Source organism: Carex rostrata, chromosome 11 (assembly GCF_964058835.1).
Source record: "Carex rostrata chromosome 11, lpCarRost1.2, whole genome shotgun sequence".
Taxonomy (NCBI): domain Eukaryota; kingdom Viridiplantae; phylum Streptophyta; class Magnoliopsida; order Poales; family Cyperaceae; genus Carex; species Carex rostrata.
In genome coordinates this window covers 3,253,803-3,280,173 of record NC_135928.1, presented here as the reverse complement: position 1 = coordinate 3,280,173, position 26,371 = coordinate 3,253,803, and the positions used below count along the sequence as shown (strand labels likewise).

General features: G+C 33.4%; 1 protein-coding gene across 3 annotated transcripts in view; it reads left to right on the top strand.

The window, feature by feature from the left end:
* Window positions 1-26,371, top strand: part of LOC144562236 (glutamate receptor 3.5-like) — a 70,381-nt gene continuing 44,010 nt past the window's right edge. For 2 of the 3 annotated variants that reach the window (XM_078311428.1, XM_078311427.1), the window contains exons 1-7: window positions 1-380; window positions 2,537-3,924; window positions 4,436-4,713; window positions 4,929-4,960; window positions 5,317-5,488; window positions 6,145-6,379; window positions 7,104-7,409. In XM_078311428.1, the coding sequence (XP_078167554.1) occupies window positions 113-380; window positions 2,537-3,924; window positions 4,436-4,713; window positions 4,929-4,960; window positions 5,317-5,488; window positions 6,145-6,379; window positions 7,104-7,400 (2,670 nt within the window). In that variant the 5' untranslated portion in view covers window positions 1-112 and the 3' untranslated portion in view covers window positions 7,401-7,409. Of the gene's footprint in view, window positions 381-2,536; window positions 3,925-4,435; window positions 4,714-4,928; window positions 4,961-5,316; window positions 5,489-6,144; window positions 6,380-7,103; window positions 7,678-26,371 lie in introns of those variants that run through there. The other variant, XM_078311426.1, reaches the window with a different exon arrangement.

The window sequence follows — 26,371 nt, the reverse complement described above, 5'->3', positions numbered from 1 at the left end:
GTGGTGTTACGTACTAGTGAATGGATTTCGTTGACGCTCCTATATAAACCCCATCTATTAAACCGAGCAGTCTATAGAGAGAACGAGAGATACCATAACCCAACAAACCCACATGGGTCGCTCTTCATGGCTGTTGCTGTTCCTAATCTCTCTTTCTCAAGCCATCATTACAAAATCCCAAACTTCAAACCAACAAAATATCACAAGCATTAACATAGGAGTTCTCTACACATACAATTCCATCATTGGTAGTGCTGCGAAAACTGCAATTGAGCTGGCACTAGAAGATGTGAACTCAGATCGAACCATACTCCCTAACACGAAGCTCAATATAATCTCACAGGATACCAATTGTAGTGGGTTTCTTGCTACAATTGAAGGTAATCAATGTATCCAAATTTTTATTTAACTTTCAATGGGATAGAATAATGTTTGACTTCCTTTTTATAAATATACTGTGGACTTGAAGAGCAGTGGACTGAAAAAAAAAAAAAAAAAAAATGTAGAGTTTAATTTTCAGTGCCTATACTCTTTGCCAGCTGACCTTAAAAAAGACGATTTTGGGGGGGGGGTACAGATGCAAATAAGGTCTAAAGTAGTACTTGCTATTCCTTTCCATCTTAACCTTCTCATCATCAGGAATTCAGTTAGTGGCTCTCCTAGCTCATCAGGATTTCAGGATATGTTCTTTGAAAAACAGTCATCAGGATATTTCAGAAATATTTGTTGTTACAAAAATTTGAGTATTGGGTAAATATGTGAGTTATTAGATTTTTAGATTGTAAATATGTAATTACAAAAATTTGAATGGTAAATACGTAATTTTACAGTTTTTGAGTGGTATATATGAAATTCTCCCTATTCAAATTGACAGTCGTTTGCTGTTTCTCGAGTACAAATTAACATTAGCAACCACTTGAGCACCGTAACGACTAGTTTGCAAGTGGCTTCGTCTGTACTTCTATGACTCTTCCTTAAAATGGCATATGTTTATTTTCATTTAACTAGTTGACTGAGTGGTCAGTTATTTTAACATGAGCTGAAGTCTATCATTTGTATTTTTTTCCTTCTACTTTTTATTTTTTGCCCAACAAATCATTCAAACTTTTTTTTCCCGGGAGAGTTCTTGCACCATTTGGAGATTCCTCTATAATTCGAACAATGATTGGAGCTCGTCTTGGCAATATCAAAGATCTGATTTTCCTGTTTCTTTACTTTCTTTTTCTTCTTCTTCTTCTTTTTTCTTAGTTTTCCCTCAAGAATATTTTGCTCGGTTACCATGTTAAAAATTTAAGATTGAATTGAAAGAAAAATGATTTCATTGATTGATTGATTTTACATTACATTAATTGCTTGCAAGGGTTTATATAGGCCACTTAGCCGTTATGATATCTCCTAATTATTCTACTGGCCGTTAGGTTTCTCTATTACACAATCTAATTTAGCAGATTGATCCTAGTTGATTGGATATTAATGTTATTGATACTATAATCTTGGTAAGATAGCATATATAGCTGTTAAGTGTCCCCATCACAAATCCTTTAAAACACACCCGAAGCTGCTTCAAATTCATGGAATGAATTGCCTACAAAAAATCACCATAGGCGAAGGAAATTAAATAGCATCCAAAATATAGCTGACAAAATCTAGCATTCTAGGAAAGCAACAAATGTCTACAATATAATTGGGCTGTAAAAGTGTAAATATCCTTGTAACGCTCAGGTAATAGATTAGAACAAATTGAACAAAAATTCATTCTTCATGTCTAAAATTGAAGGTTATTTCCGTTCGCACTGAACTTTTCGGCCGTTGAGGAAGACATTCATCAATATTTAGTGACTATGGGCTGGAGGTTTTAACCCGTTACCCATAACTTCTTAAACGTGATCTTTTATTAAGCTATGTTTGGATGTACTGAGAATAGCGAGAATAGCGCTGTTCTGATCCATCAAAACATACTCAATTGCTATTCGGAACAGCGAGAATAGCACTGTTCCGCTATTCCTACAAAAGTCGGAATAACAATTGGTTCTCTCTCAAATGTTCAATCCCTCCATCGTTATTCTAAATGTTCAATCCAAACAACATTTTCGCTATTCCGAATAGCACCACATCAACACTATTCTCACACTCTTCCAAAAATCACTATTATTATCTACTATTCTCAAATAGTAGCTATTCTAGAGTGCATCCAAATGTATATCATTTGCTCCCATATGTAGCATATTATGGTTTCAACTATTATGCTATGGGATTGTATTAACTATCTGCATATACCTACTAGGTACTAGATTAAGTTAGCCTAGAGGGCCTTGCCGATATGGTCTTATAATACTCTTTAGGATACCATGGTAATATTTTTTATTGAAATTCTGAGCATTAACCAAGCTCTGAATTTCAAATTATTACTAGGTGGTGAGTGACTAATTAAATAAAAAAACAAATACATAAACAAATAGAAATATATGTCTTTTTAAAACCTCTCTAACAAACTTATCGCTACAAAATGCTTTGTCTTGGTCATGATTCTCTCCAGCATTACAAGTACTAGAGAAAAATGTGGTGGCGATCATTGGCCCACAGTCATTAGGAGGCAGTCACATAATCTCCAATGTGGCGAACTCACTACAAGTACCATTAGTCTCCTTCTCCGCAACCGACCCGACTCTCTCCTCCCTAGAATTCCCCTACTTCCTCCGTGCCACTCAATCTGACCAGTTTCAGATGCGTGCCATAGCCGACATTGTAGACTATTTCCAGTGGCGTGAGGTCACCGCAATTTATGTTGATGATGACTATGGACGTAATGGTATTGCCGCCTTGGGCGATGAGCTGGCTCTCAGAAGGGCAAAGATTTCATACAAAGCGGGTTTTGAGCAGGCCATGGATCAGACTGATATCACTGACTTGCTTCTACGGGTCAATTTAATGGAGTCACGAGTTTATGTCTTGCATGTGAACCCAGATTCAGGTATGACAGTCTTTTCTATTGCTCAAAAGTTGGGCATGACGGGACCTGGTTACGTATGGATCGTAACTGATTGGCTGGCTGCAGTTTTGGATACTAATGGGTTCGGTTTAGGATACGGACATGAGTCAGTAGATGCCGACCCAAAAGTTCTTAATCTGATACAAGGATCAATTGTGCTGAGAGGGCATACGCCGGATTCAGATCTCAAGATGAAATTTGCATCCAGATGGAGAAACAAAACGGGCAATACAGCTACTGGGTCAAATCTCAATGCCTACAGTCTGTATGCTTATGATTCAATGTGGTTGGTGGCACATGCAATTGATCAATATATAAAAACGAATGGAAACAGAATAAATTTCTCAACTGACCCAAGATTGCGTAATGTGAATGGGAGCGCTTTAAACTTGGCAATTTTGAAAATTTTTGATGGCGGTAAGGGCTTGTTACAAAACATGCTGAGCACAAACTTCACAGGTGTTACGGGACAGTTACAGTTTGGCCCAAATCGGGACCTGATCCATCCTGCGTATGATATCATCAATGTGGTGTCTACTGGAGCACGATTGATCGGGTACTGGTCAAATTACTCGGGTCTATCCGTTGTTTCCCCTGAAATCCTATATCAAAAGCCACAAAACTTGTCAAGCCAGTCCCGCAAGCTATATGAAGTGATGTGGCCTGGTGGGATCAAGCAGCAGCCACGTGGTTGGGTTTTCCCGAACAATGGCCAGCCCTTGAGAATCGGAGTGCCGAACAAGGTCAGCTTTAAGCAGTTTGTGTCAAGAGGGTCTAATTCTGGATCAAGCAGCAATGCTAGTGGATTCTGTATTGATGTTTTCAATGCGGCAATCAAGTTATTGCCGTACCCGGTGCCGTGTTCTTTTATACTGATTGGAAACGGTACTGTTAACCCGAATTATGATAGTGTGGTCAATATGGTTGCTCAAAATGTACTCTCTTTCTCCCCCCCCCCCCCCCCACACTCCACCACCACACACACACACACGCCCTTGGTAGCTTAAGGGCAAAACTTTAATATGTATCAGGAGCTCAAACTACCATACAAGTCAAATGCTGTAGCCAGTATTGGATAAGTCCTGGTTGAAATGCCGGTCAGTCATATGTCAAAATTCCCAATACCATACAAGATTCATATTGATTCTGTGCCAATTAGACTCGGTACCAAGACATTCCAGTGGTGGTAATACCTGTATGAAGGTAGTAACTAATCACTAACTAACAAGACCAACAAGAACGTAACTGAATGAATTGGTACCATGTTGGTATGCAATTGATACAAAGACATAGAGTTGACTTATCAATCATGTTCCGGAAGTGAACTGTACATGTACGATATTAATTGTACCTGAAGTCGGTCCAGTGGGTATAGCTTATAACAGATCAAATAACATTTAACTCTATTTATTTACTTTAGATCTTTTCTACTTCTATACTTGTCAGGAATTGGACGCAGTAGTGGGGGACATAGCGATAGTGAAAAACCGAACAAGGATTGTGGATTTCACGCAACCTTATGCTGAAGCAGGTTTGGAAATAGTTGTACCAGTTAAGCATGATAGCTCAAGTGCATGGGCCTTTTTAAAACCGTTTACACTCCCAATGTGGTGTGTTACCGTTGGGTTTTTCCTATTTTTTGGTGTTGTTATTTGGATTCTAGAACACAGAACAAACAAGGAGTTTCGTGGCCACCCTAAAGAACAAGTTGCCACTGTATTTTGGTGAGCATTCAGCCACTACCTATATATATTCTTTTCTACTGTACCCCTTGCAGCAGTGGAGATTGGACATTACAATAGAACACACTACAAGTTTTATAACATTATAAGCAAATGCACTTTGTTTTTTTTTTTTTAATGTGCATAATTTGTTTAAATTATCTATTGAGATCCTTCTAAAAAAAAATATCTATTGATTTGTTTTCTTTATTCTGCAGGTTTAGTTTCTCCACTATGTTCTTTGCACACAGTATGTCCTCTTTCTTCATCTCTGACTTGAAAAAATAATAATAAGGCAGAAAGAAATGAGTATTCTTCGATGTGATACCACAAAGCATCACGCAAACCCTAAACAGCAGAGGTGAACATACAACCGAAAATAAATAAAAAATGATAGGAATAAAACTAGATAGATCCTTGCACAGTACTTTGAATAAACTATGTGATGCATAGTTTTTCCAACACTTGTCCTGGCACATAGGACCCATTTTCATGTGCATGCAAGATATATAATATTCAGTCTTGTCACACAGTATATTTTCAGAAATAAAAGAAAATTACTTAAATGTATAATATTGTTTCAGCTTTGTTGTATTGCAATTGTAGGACAGAACCTACTATCTGCGCTTGGCCGGTTTGTTCTGCTTGTGTGGTTGTTTGTGGTCCTGATTATTACCTCCAGCTACACTGCATCTCTCACCTCGATCCTAACAGTCCAACAACTTTCCTCTGGAATAAAAAGCCTTGATAGCCTCATTGCTAGCCATGACCCCATCGGGTATTATAAAACCTTTCTCATTATTATTGTTGTTATTGGCAAAAAGAACACCCAGATTGTGGTGTTTGGAAAGAATACATCCAAAACTAACAGTCTGGTCTAGTTCATAATCTGTCAATTTCATTTTAATATAACTCTTGTGGATTTAAGAATATACTGGGTGCATTTGGTTTCTTCTGTATATAATATATATAGATAATGGTGCAAATAAAAAGAAACCTTGAATATAATTGGAGCAGCTTGTTGTTGAAAAAAGTAGACAATTCCTGGTTAGCATGCAATATCAGCCATTTTGGTGGATAACTTGTAATTCGAAAATCCACCTTGTTAGCACTGTAAAAATTAAATTAATTTTTATTATATAGAGGAAAGAGTTCCTAGTAAGCATTGATGTTGAAAGATTACTTTTGTGGAATACTTTAGTCAAAGAAGCTTATTCCCATCAGCATTCTCCAATCTATGTCTATCATCTTAATTACGAAGAGGTAATGGCAGGGACGACAATCATACAACTTCAATTGTTGAGGGACCAAAATGGAAATTTATCTTCAAGGACTGTAAAGGAAAAGGGATGATGCTGACATAGTGTAGAGACTAACTCTTTTCTTTTTTCTACCATACCTACTTTATGAAAGATTCAACATTTTCTATGACAGGTACCAGGCTGGTACATTCACAAAGAATTACCTCATAGAGGAGCTGAACATACCTGAGTCAAGGCTTGTGCCGCTAAGTACCATTGAGGAGTATGCTGATGCCCTGATGCGTGGGCCCCAGGATGGTGGTGTCGCAGCAATAGTTGATCAGAGCCCATATGTTCAGATTTTCCTCACAGGTTATTGCAACTTTCGCGTTGTTGGTCAGCAGTTTACCCGACAAGGATGGGGTTTCGTAAGTCTCTTTTTAAGATTTAATATTGCAAAATATATAGTAAAATTCCAATGTAAAGGTATGTTTATAAACTATTAACTCATATACAGTTTGAAAAACCAAATAATTCAAATTTCAATGGCAAAATAGTGTACATATTTTAAGGAGGCATGACTTTCCATTTGGCAAAATAGTGCACTATGCATAGCGCGGATTGGTCCATACTACGGATCAATATTTTTGTTTTCAAAATCCTAACGGTCGATCCGAACCGTTCAACATGGTCTCAATATAAATATGTACTTATAAACTAATATTAAAAAATTCTAAAAAATATAAAATTTAGTTTACAAGTACATATTAATATGGAGACCGTGTTGAACTGTTCGGATCGACCGTTATAATTTTTAAATCAAATATTTGAGCAAATAGAACAGATCAATATGCGCTATGCATATAGTACCATAGCCTCACTCATTTTGTCTAAATTTCATAATATTGGTGATCAAATTCAACGGTTTTCATTTTGTTATTTTTTTTTGTTTTAGAATTTTTGTTCTTATGCATTAAAAAAGTAGAGACATGAAAAATGGAGGCTTCCACACACTTCTCTAAAATACAGTTTTTTTTTATGATAATAGACTAATAAAGTGCATATGCTTGAGACTAGCTACTTGTACAATCTATGGGTAATGCATGTATTTGAGACACACCATTTAATGTGGATTTTGTTTTTCCTTAATAGGCATTTCAAAGAGATTCTCCTCTAGCAGTTGACCTCTCAACTGCTATTCTGACATTGTCAGAGAATGGAGAACTCCAGCGCATTCACGACCAATGGCTGAACACCAACAGCGGGTGCAGCTCTGAGAATACAGATATCGAGTCAAATCGTCTAAGTCTAAGCAGCTTTTGGGTCCTTTTTTTAATATTTGGTGGCGTATGTTTTTCGGCAGTAATTATATATTTCATAAAGATATGTGTTCAGCCTAAAAAATACAACAATAGAGCAAGCGATACAAGAGAAAATGAAGCGATATGATAGAATAAGGTGGCTTGCTAGGTTTGCTAAAATTGTGAATGTAAATTTGATACTGAATGTGAATGTGACAGAGGTGAGGCAGTGTCGGGCTGAAATTGTGAATGTGAATTTGATCTTGAATGTAAATAGTGTTAGGGCTCTGTGGCTTAAACTTAATTTTGGTTTTTTTTTTAAGGTTAGTGGCTTGAACTCCTACTAACGATTGTATTGATAAAAAAAATATTTACAACACATTAATTGACTCTCTGTTCTAATATGTACTTTCCTATTCTAGATCTACCATTCTACCTTTTTATGAGTTTTTGGATTTTGCCTTTTTTTTTCTTCTAAATGTGAAAATTTAATAACGGTAATTAATTTGTGCAGTATAGAAGTAACATATTCTTGTTTTTGATAGAGTCAAGAGTTCAGGATTTAGGGTACAAGAGACCAAGTTATCTTGTTGTAAATTTAATACTTCTTCTCTTTTCCAATTTAATTATTGTAAATTCGTGATTCTTGTTCCTGTGCACTTTATAATAAGTTATCTTGAACAATATTACCAAGTGAAATTGTATTAAACCCATGAGTTCCTATTGCAAACAATCATCAATGTATATAAAGTATAAACCCATAAGTTCCTATTGCCAACCCCCAACGACAGGGACTTATCTTTTCTCTAGTACCCTAAATCCTGAACAGTGGGGAACGGAACAACAATAAGTTTCTGGCACCATGATTGGGGACATGGCATCATTAGCGCAACATATGCAGAGTTATTCTCATATGCCGAGGATGAAACAGAGACACTGGCACAGGTCCTCAATGCAGACACACCACACTTTGCACTAAGGCAACCTCTATCCACCACGGCTGAAGAACAACAGACGGAGCTAATGATCCACATGGCACAGACGGCTCTAACAAGGGGCCAAGATGGAACTAGTTGGAAATGGACTAACACGAGAACATTCACTGTCAGATCGGCATATGGAGCAATTAAGGATGCACCACACATCTCCAATAACCTGCATCGAATTTGGAAAACAAAAGCACCGCCACGATTCAAGGTGTTTGGGTGGATTATGATACGGAACAGAATCTTGACGATTGATAACCTACAGCGCAAAGGTATGACACTAGTGAACAGGTGTATAATGTGTAAGAAGGCGAATGAAACAGTGAGGCATTTATTTTACCAGTGTGAGCTATCGCTACAAGTATACACAGAGATGCAGACGGAATATCAAATCAGAACACCGGTTTTACAACAAAGCGAACACCCCTTAATCAACACCAAGTTCACAAGGCGCGAAAGATCACTATTTCTGATAGCATGCTTTGTCATATGGAGGGAGCGATGCGCGAGAATATTCAGGGACTCGGATAACGGAGTGATTGAACTTCTGGAACAAATTAGAAATCAGTGGAAGTATAGCTCGGGTGCCATCTGACACAACTGTTTTTAACACAGCTATGAAGCCTCAACGCAATAGACAATTACTCTTTATTGTTTTACATCTATGATTTGATGATAGGGAGAGCTCATCTTGAGCAATCCGTTTGTTTTTATTTCTGTTATTTATCTTTCAAGATATGATTGTAACATGTCTCATGTAACTCTTCATTCTTCAATCAAATAGAGGCTAGACCTCCATTTTCCTCAAAAAAAAAAAAAAAAAAAAAAATTTATTAAATAGCAATGACTAAGGAGATGGAGACAAGCATAATCAATTCATATAATTTTACTCACACAATCTTAGCATAAGAAACCTAGTTAATTAAACAAGTATTGAATCTAGAAACAAACTGATGAAATCTTCGAATTGCTAATATCGACTTCCACCATAAATAACAACAGAAGTATTCTTCTCCTAATCATACCTGTAGTATCAGTAGCTCAAAAAACACTAATAACCAATGATTCAAAAAGTATTCCTCTCCTACACAGAGTACTCTGGTAATCCAAAAGATTCAAATGTATCTGAACCACCCTAGTTAGTGTTCATTTATATTTTGTATTGTATATTATTTCTTTCTTTAACTTTCTTTATTAGTGTGCATTAAATGCGCCGAGTCAAGAGTAAATTAGGTAATACAATTTTTACTCTCAATGGCCAGAAGTGCAGAAAAAAATAAAATTCGGACTGTGATACTCCATCACAGCTAGAGGTGCGGAACAAAAAAAAAAATTCGATGTTTGATTAAAAAGAAAAAAAATATTTGCGGCCATTTTTATTAATACTCTAAAAAAAATGTCCCTGCCATCTGTTTTTTTTTTCAAAACTGTTCCGACCGCCAGGCCCACGGGCAGCCCAATAAACCCACCAAACCGCCCCATGCAGAGGCGGGTCAGTCCACTAGTGGACCGCCCCCTACAGAGGCGGTCCGGTCCTCTATTTTTTTTTTTTAGAGATATTAATATTTTGATTTAAATAATTTTGTGAAGAAAAAGTTTTATTGTTTAGAGTGTACACCAAAAAATAAGACATTTGATATATTTAAGTAATGTCGTAACTCTTTACTACGATTTATACATGATACACACATAGGAATCAAATCTACAGCTCATATGCATTGTTTTAACTTTTGTCAAATCACCACTAAAAAAAATAAAAGAACAAACCGGAACACCACACTCAAAGAATCTGTATCTTATGGGACATGAAGTGCAATTTATATAGACAGTCCAGATTAATTCTCAGCCGAAATAAATTCAATGTCTTAAGAAAATATAATAGTCTGTTTCAAGATGCGTGCCAAGTTAAAAAAACGGTTTAGATTTTATAATTGAACCTCAGGTATCTAGGATTTGAATTCCACACTCAAAGATCCTATTAGACATTTCAAACTGTCACATGTGCTACTCAAATCATTTTTGCATTTTGGTCCCTGTATCAGTCTAGACTAGCCAGGATCCTATTAGACATTTCAGACTGTCACATGTGCTACTCAAATCACTTTTGCATTTTGGTCCCTGTATCAGTCCAGACTGACTAGTTTGGACTGATTTACCAGCAGAGGTCTGGACTGATACAGGGACCAAAATGCAAAAATGATTACACCAGCATTTAGAGCATTCAAAAATACACAGAATTGACACAAATTTTAATTTATTTGGATTTTTCTATAGTTAGTTATGAATTTCCAAAGTTCAGCTTTCAAAAAAACTTTAAACAGTCGTAACTTTGGCTAGGAAAGTCGGATTTGCACGTATGACTACTTTTCGAAAAGGGGGATGAGACGAATCCGATTTTGTCTAGGGGGTGCTCTGAGCATCATCGCATCCGAAGCATCATAATTTAAAAAAAAAAACGTCGTTTAGTGTCTCAAAAATTCAGTTTAAATTTCTTAATAAACTCAAATTCGTTCTCCATTATCGATATTTATTTAATTAATTTCCTATTAATAAAAATTTCGGTGTAAAATACTCTCCTACACAGAGTACTATGGTAACCCAAAAGATTCAAAATGTATATGAACTACCCTAGATAGTGTTCATTTATATTTTGTATTGTATATTATTTATTTCTTTAACTTTCTTTATTACTGTGCATTAAATGCGCCGAGTCACGAGTAAATTAGGTAATAAAATTGTCTTATTGCGCCTAGTAATACAATTTTTAATCTCAAAATAGCACTTCCTTTTTTTTATAGCTCATATTAGAAAACAAGCATTCAAAACATGATTTTCAATTTTGAACTAGATGCTGTCAGTTGCCAGCATTCAAGTATGTAGTGCCTTCGAACTCTATTGAGCGTTCTTTTGCTTTAGTTTTTTTTTTTTTAATGAATCTCAATTTATGGATGGTGATAATTGCCAACATCTAGTTTGGAAATTAAAAGAGCCACCAAATTACCGAAATTTTTATTAATATCTAATAAAAATATTAAATTTCAGAAACTATTCAGATTTTCGCTTTTTTCGAAATCTACCCAAATCGAAATTTTTTTTGTGGTCATTCAGTCTAAAACTGCAGATTTCTTTTGATGTTTTGGAATTCCAAACTACAAAAAAAAATTGCGGTTGCAAAAAAAAGAAAAGAAATGAAAACCACTATAATTTTTAACGGTTTTGCATTTTTCAAATTTTTTTAGTTGAATAGAAATATTTATGATTTATTTATTTTTTGTATTGAAATATTAGAAATATTTTATATATTTCTTTGAAAATAGATGAAATATTATATAATTTGATTTATTAGAAAGACTACTACAAAAAATCCGGATCAATATTTTTCTTGCCATATTTTTTGTGGCTTTAAAAAAAATTAATATATTTTTTTATGTGTTATTGGAAAAGAAATAAAAATGCTTGGATTCTGAGTTATTGATCCTAGTTTAAAAGTCATTTCTATGTAAATACATAAAATATTGTCATCCTTCTAGTACATTTAATTTTTTTAAAAGTTGTATCTATTTTTGAAAAAAAATAAAAATTTGAAGTTCTTTAATGATTGTTATTCAAAAAGAATTCTCAAAATAGATACAACTTTTTAGAAATTAAATGTACAAGAAGGATTATAATATTTTATGCAAGGTTCTAAATAGCGTTTATCGCGTCATAGCGGGAAGCCGAAAAAAAAAGCTATAGCGAATAGTGTCGCTATAGCGAAAGCTATGCCACATAGCATTTTTTTATTTTTATAAAAATTATATCATATATTTGTACTAAATATCAGCATTATCTAAGTCTCATATAACAATAAATAACATCAAATTGATTAAAAAATCATAATATTCATATTGAACCAATACAAAGTCCAAATTGCGACTCAAAATATCCATAGTAATACTAATATCATAAACTGTCGATCTTTTTCTATTCAAAATATATTCAGCATTATGACATAATCTATTTTTTTTCTATTTAAATTTCAAAATAACCTAGACATCATGGCATAATTAATTATCTTAATCTATTCAAAATATTCAAACTAGCATATAGTAAGTATCATTTTGTTACTTCAAGAAATATCTTAATATATTTAATTTGAGCCTTTATTTAAAACCCATATAAATTGAAAAAAAAAAACTCATGTTGCATAACGCGCGCTATTTGCGCTATAGCGGACTGCTATTACCGCTATAGCGCCCGTAGCTCAAATAGCGCGTTTTGATACTATAGCGTAGCGTTTAGGGTCCAAAAATGCTATAGCGCGCTATTTAGAACACTGATTTTATGTATTATCTAGAAGTGACTTTTAAACCGCGATCAATAACTCAAATTCAAAACATATTTATTTTTTTTCCAATAACCCATAAAGAAATATATTAATATTTCTTACGGCCGCAAAAAATTCGGCATGAAAAATGTTGATCCGGGTTATTTGTAGCAGTCTTTCTAATAAATAAAATTATATAGTATTCCATCTATTTTCAAAGAAATATTTCTAATATTTCAATACAAAATAAATAAATTATAAATATTTCTATGTAACTAAAAAATAATTTGAAAAATGCAATAACTAGTAAAAATTATAGCAGATTTATTTTTTTTGGCAACCGCAAAAAAAAAAATTGTGGTAATTCAGTCTAAAACCGCAAAAAAAAATTGCGGTTTGGACAAATTTTGAAAAAACGCGAAAACTTGGATAGTTTTTGAAATTTAATTTTTTTTTTGTATATTAATAAAAATTTCGGGGCAAATGATTTCGAAGCTTAAATAAAGTATTTGAGAAGGAAGGAATGAATGCATGAACTATTAAATATATAGAAATAACAAGATTAATTATGGAATTAGATAGAAAGGGAAGGTTGCACAGTTGATAGGGGCAGACCCAGTGTAGTCCAGGGAAGGACAGTGCTCTCTTTGAATTTTCAAAAATAGTGAAAAAAATATGTTAATTTTGGTTTTGCCCCCCCCCCCCCCCCCTGATAATTAGGTTGCCCTCTTTGGAGAAAAACGGATCAAGCTCTTTCTCTTGATTGCTGATAAAAATAAGCCACTCTTTCTCTTGATTTTTGTTGTTCTAAAAATCCTCTTCTTTAGATCAAATTTCAGATAACAAAGGAGGGAGAAAAATCTTACAAAGGGGTCCCACATGTCATTGACTCAATATAATACTTATTGTTATATTTTAATTCTGAATAGGCTTGGTTTATGATGAGCCCATGATTTTTTCATGTTTTTCATGTATTGGTCGATGATGGTGTGGATGTACCCAAAATGAAAGGGTCCCATTAAATGATGAGTGCAAATTAATTCAAATGTTGTTTCTATGACAGTGGGCTCCACTGGTCGGATTGTCATCTAACACATCCAAATTGCAACCAAATGTGCGTTAAATCTTGTAAAATTCATATAAAATCAACTATTTTGAGGTTTTTTGCGTTCTTCATATTGAAATTTTTGGTTTAACGCGTAGAACACTATTATAGATTTTATTTCCAATAAATCCAAATCTCATTTTTGTGAATTTCAAAAAAATTAGATTTTAAGACATTGAATCGACCCAATAATAAGCTAATGGATTTAAACCCGATAAAATATTTGAATCTGATTTCTATCCATATCTTTATTCGATAAGCGAACAAACTTTTTTTATCCCATATCTGTGCATTTTATGTTCGAAAACAATGTCTTATGGAATACAATAGAAATAGACGAAAGAATTTCGTTATCATCCGTACGTACATGAGATCTCATTTTTCTCGTGTGCAAATCACGAGATGAGGATCAGCACTTAAATTTTGACTTGAAGTTTCTTGTCTGTAAACAGAATATTTTCAAAAATAATTTAAGGACCTCATGACTCCTCTGGTCAATGAAAATTTTCAGCTTCTACAAAATGCTGTTCTAAGATTATTCCCAAATAATTTTTTTAGCTTCTATAAAATTTTCAGCAAACCGGTAAAAATGGTGTATAACTAGATTTCTTTTTAAATATAGTTAGACCTTAAAATTAATGTCATGTCGTACATACAAAAAAAGTAATAGCACTAGATCACTACTAGAATTTTCAATAATAGCAACGGAACTAAGTGGTATTAGCAAGCGTAGGAAGGCCCCTTGCAATAGAAATTGAGCTTCTGAATTTTTCTGATTAAATTAATATAGTTGCAACGGCAAACCCTTGCAAATAATCACGCTTACTAATGACTCATATTGGCCTTTGCTAATGTCTCATATTCTCCCTTGCAAATAATAAGATCCACCCCAACCATGCCAGATATTGTATTTTATTAAAATCCGTTGCAATTACCAGTTCACTTGCGCTTGCAAATGAGCCCTAAACGGGTCCCACACACTAGTTGCAAGGGCCACCCTTGCAAATAATTTTAAGGATTCTGTTTATATTATTTTATTGTGAAGTCCGTTACTATTTGCAAGCGACACCATTGTAAATGTTTTTAGTGTAGTTTTTTATATTATTATATTAAAAAAGATCTTATTATTTGCAAGAGTCGTAGTTGCAAAAGGCTATAGAATGTTGTTTATTATATTTTATTGTTTAATTTCTAGACAAGGACTTTAATAGTTGAATAGTGAATATAAATTCTAGACTGCTATTTAGCAATTAATTTCAATTGCTGGATTAGATATGCTCTAATGCCTTAATTGTTGTTTAATAATTAGAAAATATTTCTTATTATTTTTAATTAGTACTATTTAATCACAATGAAATGTAATTAAGCAGCAACAACTTTTTCTCTAATTCTAACAATTTAATATATCATAAATTTTGAATTGAACATGATTTTCAGAGGTTCTATTGCAAAAATATTTCTTTTGTTTCTGCTAGTTAACCCCAGACAACGAGTATATATTCTAAACTTGCGTGCTACAAAATATAATAAAAGTGAAAGCAATATCCCACTTGTAGTGCTTTTTTTTTATCTCCCCTCTTATCTTATTGGAATCCTTTCAATGTAACTTAGCCCATTTAAAAAAAAATGAAAACGACCCTGCCATAAAAAAGTGTGAATTTGAAAAGGAAGCTTTATAACTTTATTTCTCCCCATATATATCGGAACCTATTCAATTAGAGTCAATGTTATCAGCACCGGACCGGACATCAACCCGGTGAAACTTGAGTTCAACGGTTCACTGGTTGGACTGGTTGAACAGGTGGTTCAAACAATCGGACCGCTGATTTTTTAAATACTTATATTTATGAGATATAATTATTATTATTAAAAAAATGTTTTTATAGTGAAAATTAGTAAATTACACATACATATAAAATAATTATAAATTTATAGATTAATTAAAAGTTTATCTCGAAATATAATAAAACTAATTATTTTGTCAACAAATGAAAAACATAATATTTTTTAGGAGATAAAATATAGCATCCCACCATTTAATTTTGTATGATAAGTTTACTAAAATTATAAAGATTTATAGAAATATAAATAATGAAATAATAACAATTATTATATACATATTATTACATGTATATAAATAATTGTGGTATTTACTATATTACATGTGAGTCATTAAAAAAGTAGAAATATATAGGACGTGTGGTACTCTCTCTTTCTCGTTATGCGTGAAAAAAAGACAAAACATGCTTCAACCGGTCTTTTTTCTAGATTGGTTCGCGGTTTTTGAATAAAAACCGGTTAATTAATTCGGTTTTCCGGTTCAACTACAGAGGTGCTCTTTTAAGAGAACCGAACCAGACAGGTAATCGGTTCTGGTTTTTTCCGGTCCAATCATCTGGTCCGGTCCGGTTCTGATAACACTGATTAGAGTAGAACTAGGGTGTTCTTAAGGTCACCAAATTTCTTGGTGAACTCAAGTTTAAAACCCGTCAAATCGGCTTCAAATTACGAATCCGAACAGTTGAGACCCGCCTATCTTACGAGTGATGCGTCTACATGTGAAAATTTTAAACATTCGAATTAATTTAGTATAAAGTCAAGCGGTCACAATTAGAAGCTTAATAAATTAATTTTCATACATTCATTTTTTGAACGTTTTTTGACCTCTTGACTTTATACTAAATTAATTAAAATGTTTAAAATTTTCATATGTAAACGCATCACTCGTAAGGTATGCGAATTTCAACGGCCAATTTGACGAGTTTTAAACTTGAGTTCACCAAGAGACTTGGTGAACTTAAGAACACCCAAGTTCTACTCCAATTAAAGATATATATAGTATTCGGAAAATGATACTAATTAAGACGACTCAACGTTTGTTCTATTTTTTTTTTTTTGGCAAATTAATAAAAATAAAAAATTTACTTGAAATGTGGATTAAATGCTACTATGTATTTTTTATTTCTCCATTATAACTTCATTTTAAAACTTTAATTATAACTTAAAACTCAAATGTCAAAAATATAAGTTTTAGATATGATCGATATCATTTCTCTGGTCATATGTAAAAGATTAAAGAATGTCGACTTTGTTCCAATCAGTATAAATAGATTGCAAAAGTACACTAATGTGGATAGTTTTTGAACGTTAATTGATTTAACTTATTGATTCATATGAAAATAAAGTAAAAATAATATTTTTTAGTATCCATGTAGAAGCCAAGATGTTACTATTTTGATATAGAAATCAATTATTTGATGATATACTATTAAGTTTTGTTCATATAGTGAATGTTGATTAAATAATTTGTTTCTTGAGAATTTTACTATTTATGGATTATTCAAGTTAAGAACTTGAATTGTGAAACTCTATAATAGAAATTAATAAATACTCTAAAAAAGTCCTTAATTTGATAAATTGTTGCACACTAATTCAATCAGTATAAGATTAGTATGTGGATTATATTAGTTATATTCTACTAACTATGTGATAAGAAACTATCAATTAAATCAAATATATATATACATGTCGGAGAACTTTGTATTTCACAGATGCCAAAATGAGACATTATATAAATTAATTGTGTTTTATGTCCTATATGTCTCAGTGTTGTTTTGAATTCTATAATATGTGATGTGAGTAGTTTTCCAAATATGAGATATATGTATATGCAGATATTGTTCAACGTTATTTGTAACTGACTACTTTTTAATGATGTCTCAATATGTGTATATTGTGTAGAGACAAATTATTCATCAATAATATTGATGTCTCTCGTATTTACAAGTAATAAACTATGCATGCAATTGTGCTTAATTAATCATAATTTACTCAACTTATTTTAATCGATAAAAGAATAATAATTCAAAAATGACACTTTTCTACTTTAAATTTATTCATGACATCATATGATATAATAATTACACAAGATAAATATTATTTCATGATACTATGGACGTATCATTTGTATTATTTGAGTAACCAAAAACTTTTTCAGTTACCACTTCATTATTTTAAAATTCTGACAATATTATTGTAGGACTATGCAATAATCTACTTAGTCTGCTTTATTAGATTTGCAAAATATATATTTGTTGAATTTGACGGTTTCAATTGTCTTGAGATATTATGCAGGTTCATAATGATATAAATTGATATACACATCAAGGATACAAGTGCAATTGCTATACATATCAAGAATGAGTCATGATATATAAACCAAGGAATGGACTGAGAAGCATCACCTCAAGATTAGAATTAATTAGAAATCTGTAAAATTGGTAAATTAAGCTTGATTTAGGTAATTTACATCAAGCGTTGCAACAGTTAATTAGGTATTGCAACAGAAAAAAAATCAAATACTAAATTCCACAAGACAATTGATTTATTTCGTTACAACGGTTATTTAAATGTTGTAACGGAATAAATCAATTTGGACCCCAACATCTGCAGAGAGTTTTGTTGTAGCAACCGTTGTAACGCTTAACAAGCGTTAGGATTTTCAGCGCAGTCAAACCAGTTAACTGGGGTTAACCGTTGCAATGCTTATTCTTCCATTGCAATGGTTGATGCCAGTTATCTTATTTTGTTTCTCTCTCTATAAAAAAACAAAATCTAGGTTTGATGTATCATTTCTAGCTGCCCCTAACTGCAATAATTCGATTTTTTTTTTTCAGATCTAGAAAACTCCATTGTTGCTTGTTGTCACACTCCCGCTCCAGAGGTGTGACGATTCTACCACGTCTATTTACCATTCAATATACGTAACATAAAGCATAGATCTTTTTATGCATTGCCAATACATCCATTATTTTTGTCACATCCCAATTTATTAATAATAATTATCTAATATATATGCATTGACAATAGCATCCAATTTACCAAGAGTATCGCGACAATCAAGAAAAGAACAAAAGAGAGAGGAGTCAATATGCATCTCCACCACTAGTCGTCATCTTAATTAGTCCATATCACCAACATGTATATATGCTCAACCAAGCTTTATTCCCTAGCTACTTTCTAAAATCCTAAATCGATTTAAGAGGAAAAATAACATAAAAAGAGAGGATGGAATACAATACAATGTGAAAAAGGGAGTAGATTCGGTAGGAGAAATAAATAGCATATTAATCTAGCTAGCTGCTTAGTAGCGTTGGAGGGATGAGAGATTGCCACGTAAAGAACTAGAGAGATTAGGATGTAGAAAAAGAATGTGGGTCTCACATGTAAATTTTAATTTCAACCTTTAGGTTTCTAGTGTTTGCAAATCAATCCCACTAGCTATAAGTTTCCAATAAAATAAACCCTTAAGTTTTCAATTTTTGAATATTAATACCAATACTAATTAAAAAAATATATAAACATTATTATTATTAATCTTATATATTGTATCTCATATTAGTTTCATTTCTATTCAGAATATTTAATTTCTAAATATTTTAGAACTTTCAAATTAACATCAAACAAACAAAATTTTACAAGTTGTGAATTTTATAGTAATTCACTTCAAATAACTTAATTACCTTACTAATTTGTTGAATAAAATAATATTTCACCTAAAATATTATATATATTTCACTAAAAACACATCTAGATATTTCGTATATTGCATTTAATTATTTATTTCAGAACATTATTCTACATAATGTTATACTTGTGAACAAAACTTCAATATACGTACAACAATCTCAAGCATACTCCACCATATTCAATCTATAGTAAGAACTAGAGTGATTTGTGTGAGTTCTACTCATTATTTCAAACACTTGAGCCTTTAGTGCTCGAGAGCCAATTCTGTGCTTAGGCCGTGTGACTTTTCAAGGTTTATAAGGGTTCACCGATTCCACCTTGTACTCCTCTCTCATTGGGTACAAAAAGACACGCTATCAAGAAGGTCGCAAAACCCGGAAGACGTAGGCATTAGTGCCAAACTCCGTAATTATCTCACGTGTCAAGTGTCTCTTAACTCATCTATTTATTTTACATATACTTGATTAAGTTTTCTTGTTTCCACCAAGAACAACTTTGCACATGTTAGATAATTTTTAATTATGTGAATATCAAACCATCTAGGATTAAAATATTAAAAGAACTATATTCAAACCCAACTCCCCCCTCTAGGTGCCTTTAGAGACTAACAATTATCATTGATTTCTGCAATATTAAAAACTTTCTCAATTTTAGACATCTGCAGCTTGGTGTTGCATATGAGTTTTCTCTGTTTCATCATTAATTTAAGGAGTTAGGCTGGGGTGCTATGGATAGCATAGTGGCCTCTATGCTACGGCTCAATATTCGAGTTTTCAAAATCCAAACGGTCGATCCGAACCGTTCATCTTATTCTCCATATTAATATCTGCTTGGAGACCAAATTTTACATTTTTCTGAATTTTTTTACTATTTATTAAGTATTTTACAAAATTGTTGATCCAACGGTGGCTGCACAAAACAGTAAAACCGTTGGATTAGCGATTTTCAAAGTGGCTTAATAAATAGTAAAAAAAATCAGAAAATTATAAAATTTGGTCTCCAAGCAGATATTAATATGGAGAATAAGATGAACGGTTCGGATCGACCATTTGGATTTTGAAAACTTGAATATTGAGCCGTAGCATAGAGGCCACTATGCTATCCATAGCACCCCAGCCTAACTCTTAATTTAAGACTCACATCATCATGTGCAGCACTACGGTGCACATGTAGTAACATTTGAAATTTTCAAAAATCAATTGTAGTGTCAGAATTTTGAAATATTGAGGTGATAACTAAAAAAATTTCAGTTGGTGTAATTATAATATATGCACTGCTAGGTGCCGAGATGGGCTATGGTACATTGCAATGCATAGGCATCCTTGTGCATTGGATCATAAATCACCGATTCAAAGTCCAAATGACCGATCCAAACCGTTCATCTTGTTCTCCATATTAATATGTGCTTAGAGACCAAATTTTACATTTTTTGGAATTTTTTTTACTATTTATTAAGCCACTTTGAAAATCTGAAAATCCGAGTGAACAGTAAAAACAGTAAAAATTTCTGAACCACCGGATCGGCGATTTTCAAAGTGGCTTAATAAATAGTAAAGAAATTCCAAAAAATGTAAAATTTGGTCTCCAAGTAAATATTAATATGGAGAACAAGATGAACGGTTTGGATCGGTTATTTGGACTTTGAATCGGTGATTTATAATCCAATGCACAAAAATGCCTATGCATTGTAATGAACCATAGCCCATCTCACACTTATAATTATAGAATTAAAAAAATGGTTCTATTGCCGCATGACATGATTCTCATCAGTAGGTCACATCAAAATAGGACAAGACTAGAAAAGAATTAATTTATTGTCTGCCAATATGAATAGTGTTGATTGAATTACAAGAGCTGTAATTTATTGAATTAACATACGATGTCAAAATAAATCACATGTGATTATATAAATAATCTTAAAAATAATATTTGATATGTGTGACATATCATTTAAATTTATTTTTCAACACAAGGGACATATAATTTTATAATAAAGTTATATGAGGCCAGCCTTGGCCAAGGAATATACATTTTAGGAATTTTTCTTATTAGGTGGTTGATGGACCAAATTGGTACTACTAACTTTTTTATATAAGAATATACTTAGTTATCATAATTTTACTTTCATTCGAATCACAAGCATATGATTCTACCGTGTAGTAGTGTTGGGTGCCGATCCACAGAGATAAATCTTTAAATGATTAACAACGTATACTAGTCTAGGTTCTCAGGTTTGATTGGGTTATTGGTTGTAAATAATCAGATAAGTTTGCTTTATAAAGTTTTATCTGTCTAGATTTAAGGCGGAGGTGTTAATTGTATGTAAATCACAGAAATAGGGAGCCTCTAGGGTTCATGTAATCCCTTTCTAAATCAATCAAAATATATTTATGACGTTCTTATCTACCTGCATATATCGCATGCAGTATTAAATCACCCCGCAAGGCAACCCTGACAGTACTATTATTCCATACGAACACCAAGGGTTTCAGTCTTATGCGAATTTGAAAAGTTCTCCGATCTTTCGATCGGCTTGTGGGAAACAATTCAGATTGTTACATAATATGTAATATAATTGACTTACTCACACCAACCCAGTTAATCACATTCTCATTCTAAGTAAACTCCTAAACCCTAATTATTACTAAGTAAACTCCTAAATCATAATATGTAGAATCCCTAAACCCTACTTATTACTAAGTAAACTCCTAATTATAATTCGACATGCAATATATACTCAATATCCTGCCAAGGGAGCCCACTGGGTTCTAACACTTGTCTTTGAACCGCTGCCAAGCCTCGTTAGCCGAAGTGTTTATAGTTCTTACTTGTATTTCACTCACACCGAAATACAATGACTTAACACCTACTGGTATGTGGAGGACATTAACATATAGTAGACAGAATTATGTATGCAAGAATACAATTGAATAACAATTCAAATATTAACGAAATATCAAATAGACATAAGAGAAAAATAAATATATTAAAACATAATATAGAATTTGATACACCCAAACCCTAGGGATGAGAAAATTAGCTTCTCAAAGCCATGACAAAATAAAAGAAATAAAATAAGAAAGACATAACCACAACCCTTGAAGATTGAAAATTCTTGCCTTCTTAGATGACGCCTCTTCTACCGCCTTAGACTTCGAGAGCTTCCCTTCCATTCTCCAAAATTTGCACACTTTTCTACTCTAATTTCTGGACTTACATAACTAAAACACACACACTAAATCCTATTACATTAGAGGTTTATATAATATTCCTAAAGGGTGTAGCCATGTGAAAGTAGTGGTGACCATGGAGGCTATTTTTAGCCTCTCATGCCATAAATAATCCACCACGAATAGACTTCCAATCTTAGTAAACTTGGCATTGAAGTAAGCTCGTTCTTCTAGAAGGCTGCTGCTCGAAATTTGCGTCAACGGCTGAGATTTAATGCAATCAAAACAGTCCATGGTTTTAATATGTGTGCTCATACAGCTAGGCACTGACCCTGCATACGGTATGCTCCAGCCCGCACATGACTTAGCTGATTTTTCTATGTTTTTCACCATGTTGCATGTTGTGCACTTCGTATAAGGTGTTGCATGCTCCATGTGATGCCCTATTTTGACGCTACCTTTATAAATAACCTAAATATGATATTTTTGCTCCTTTTTCGGCCTAAATACGCAACTTTCTCCAAAACCTGCCAAAATAGTCTAAAAACACTTTTACGGTAAATAATTCGGAAAAATGAGTACTTTGCATACGCTTTTTTGTCATTTTCTGTACTTAAAAGTAGTTATTTTTGCTATATAAATTGGTATTATCACACCTCCAAGTTTAAACTTTTGTTCGTCCTTGAACAAACTAAGTAAAAACTATGGTTTAGGTTTACTAAAAACATCCTCTTACAACATATTAGAAATAATTGAAAATGTCTACACAATTCCTAATATTTTTACTTGATGAAATTCATAGACAATGGAAACCTTTACATTCACAACATTTTAATTTCAATTGAAATAATTTTGAAGATGACCTTATCTTAAAATCATTATGGTAAAAGAAATCTTAAAATAAATTCTCAAATTTTCATCCCCTCTAAACTTTGTTCTCTCTTTTGAATATAATGATTTGTAGTCTAAATATGCAAATAGTAAAAATGCAACAAAAATAAAACTTCAAAAAGTAAATACACCATACTCTAATTGGCTTTACCCTTTTATCGCATAAATACAAACGAGAGGTTATGTGTTCCGAATTACCTAAGGATTTTATCGGGTGATTATTCTATTGCATAGATGCAAACGAGAGGTTATGCGTTCCGAATGCAACTAAGGATTTCATCGAATCCTAATTCGAAATATGGTGGTGGGACCTAATTTTACGTCCTCTTTTAATAATTGGTATTTTTGGATTTTTGGTAGGACTTATTTTTATGTCCTTTTTTAATAACTTAGTTGCATTTTACTAAAGTACATATGAAAACAAATATATATATATTTCAAAATTGGGATCTAGATTTAAAAAGGAATTTATTTTAAAAAATATATCAAATCTTAAGAAATTCTTATTAACATAATACATAAGAAAAGTCATATTTCAAGAATGTTTATTTTTCAATCAATTTGTTGTTAGCCTTAGTCTTTTCATGTCTAAAATTTCAAATAAGTGTCTTGGAGACTATGCTACTTTTTTATGTCGAAATTGATTCAACAAAATTTGCAAAAGCTTCATGCTTTGAAATTTTTTCAAAATTTTTGTGTGTTTTCATGTGTTGGACTATCTAAACTATATTTTATGCAATCTCAAACAATCAAGTTTTGTCATGCAAGACTCTATTTTTATAACCTAGGTACATATCCTAACAAGCTTACAATCTTAATCAATTAAGTTCAGTCATGCAAACCTTATTCATGGTTAGGTAAAAATCCTAAGCTATACCCTAAAAATGAAAAAAAAATGACCTAAAAACCTAAGATACAAGGGTCAATCCCCACCCTCAATCTTAAACCTTGTGGACCGACACCCTGATCTCTTATACACCATTCCTGTGGACTGACACCCTAATCTATACTATACGGTAGATTTATGCACTTGTAAATCGATTGCAAAGTAGACAATTAGGGTTATAAATATTACTAGCTCTGATTTTGACCTATCAGGCTGGTGTCGCATACAGCTCCTCTGTGCGGGCTGCTTCGGCTCGTATGGGTCCTATGTCTTCTTACGGCATAGACGAGGCTGCATGCGGCCTTGGCGTGGCCATATGGGGTGCTGGTTGGATAGAAACCTCATGCTTAGGTTGCTCTTGATCTCGTGTGGTCACCGTGTATACCGTCTCAGGCATGGCCAGTATCGAATTCAGCTATTCATACGGTGTACTCCTACACTTGATTCAGATTCATTGCTCCGACCTTCCTTGCCTCTCTTCTCTTGCTCTTGAGATGCTACGCGTAATGACTTGGTTGGGTTGTTGTGGATCCTCCTCCGGTTCTTTGATTGGTTCACCTTCTAACGTGGGATGGTGATCTTTCTCGAGTTCCTTTGTAGGATTCCTTTCCATGGTATTGGCGTCTTCATTTGGAGTTGGCACAATGTTTTCCGAGCATACGAACCCAAGTAACCTATCTCCCATATGGATGTACACATGGACTTCCATCCTCTTCTTGTACCAAGCCGTCAATAGTTGACGCTTCTCCATGAGATATGTTAGGTTGATGGACAGATTGCCTTGAACCTTCTCCTTGTATATGTCCGTTTTAAGTATTTGGTTGAAAGCATGACATAAGCCCCTATAGTTATAGCGAGCTCGTTATGCGTCTCTATTGCCACTTTTTTGAGATGTCTCAAAATGAAGAAACCTAAGTTTGGCTTCCACATCATGTAGACCCTTCATTTGAGCTAAGAAGAGTAAGTCGCGATCGTTCACCTCCATATTGAATTCCCCGGTCAGAAATATATAGTTCGCTAGAATAATATGGGCGAATCTTAGCAGCGTATCATAGATATATGATGATAGCCTCGGTCTACCTCCGCTTGTATCTCGAAGGGACTGCTTCTCTCAAAACTTGTCCCTATCGACTTTAGTGCCATGAGACTCGTGTCCTCCATAGTGTAGGCCTAGAGCTTCATTGACTCCTACTGTTGTGAGAGTATACGTCGAATTATTGAGGTGGAAGCTTATTTTCCCGTCTTCCTCTTGTAGAGTCGCTAGAAATTCTAAGGTCAATCGTGCATACATCGGCGTTTGCTCCAACTTGCATGCCAAGTTCCATAGATTGATCGAAGATAGGAGCTTCTTAACCTTGTTAAAGATCTTCAATCTATTGAGAGTATGACAACAAGGACCCTTAGAAACTTCTACGGTGCGCTCTTGAAAAACATGGTTGTTGTATAGCCCGATCTTGATTGTACTAATCAGGATCGGCTATGGTTGTATAAGTCCGATCTTGATTGTGCTATTCAGGAACAGCTCTTAAATAATTGTTCGATCTTGATTGTAATAGTTAGGATTGGCTAAATATAAGACACCGATCTTGATTGTACTAATCAGGATCAGCTATTTATTTAAAGTCCGATCTTGATTATAATAATCAGGATCGACTAAATATAAAACACCGATCTTGATTGTACTAATCAGGATTGACTATTTATTTAAAGTCCGATCTTGATTGTGGGTGGAGTTTTTGTCCAAACGGCTTTGCACAAAGTCTCATCCAAAGTCTTAACTAAACCATCCTATCTGCATCAAAATTCGCATAAACATTTAGATTTAAGGAGCCATTTAAATTTATTAAGTTTTAAGTATATTTGCACAAATCTCAATGTAAAACAGACGTTTAAGTTTGACTTTGAATGAGACTTTGTCCAAAGCCCTTTCAACAAAACCCAACCCCCTTAATTGTAATAATTAGGATGAGCTAAATATAAAACACCGATCTTGATTGTACTACTCAGGATCAGCGATTTATTTAAAGTCCGATCTTGATTATCAGAATCAGTATCGATTAATTTATTAACGATCGATCTTGATAATGTTATTAGGATCGGCTGTTGATTCGATCGTAATTTGTGATACTATCAGTAACACCTAAGTTAGAATCGCATGCAGAACCGATCCTGATGTTTGTTTTTGACCGATACTGATTCCTGGTTCTCCACTAGTGACTGTTAATTAGAAAGACCACTTAATTAGT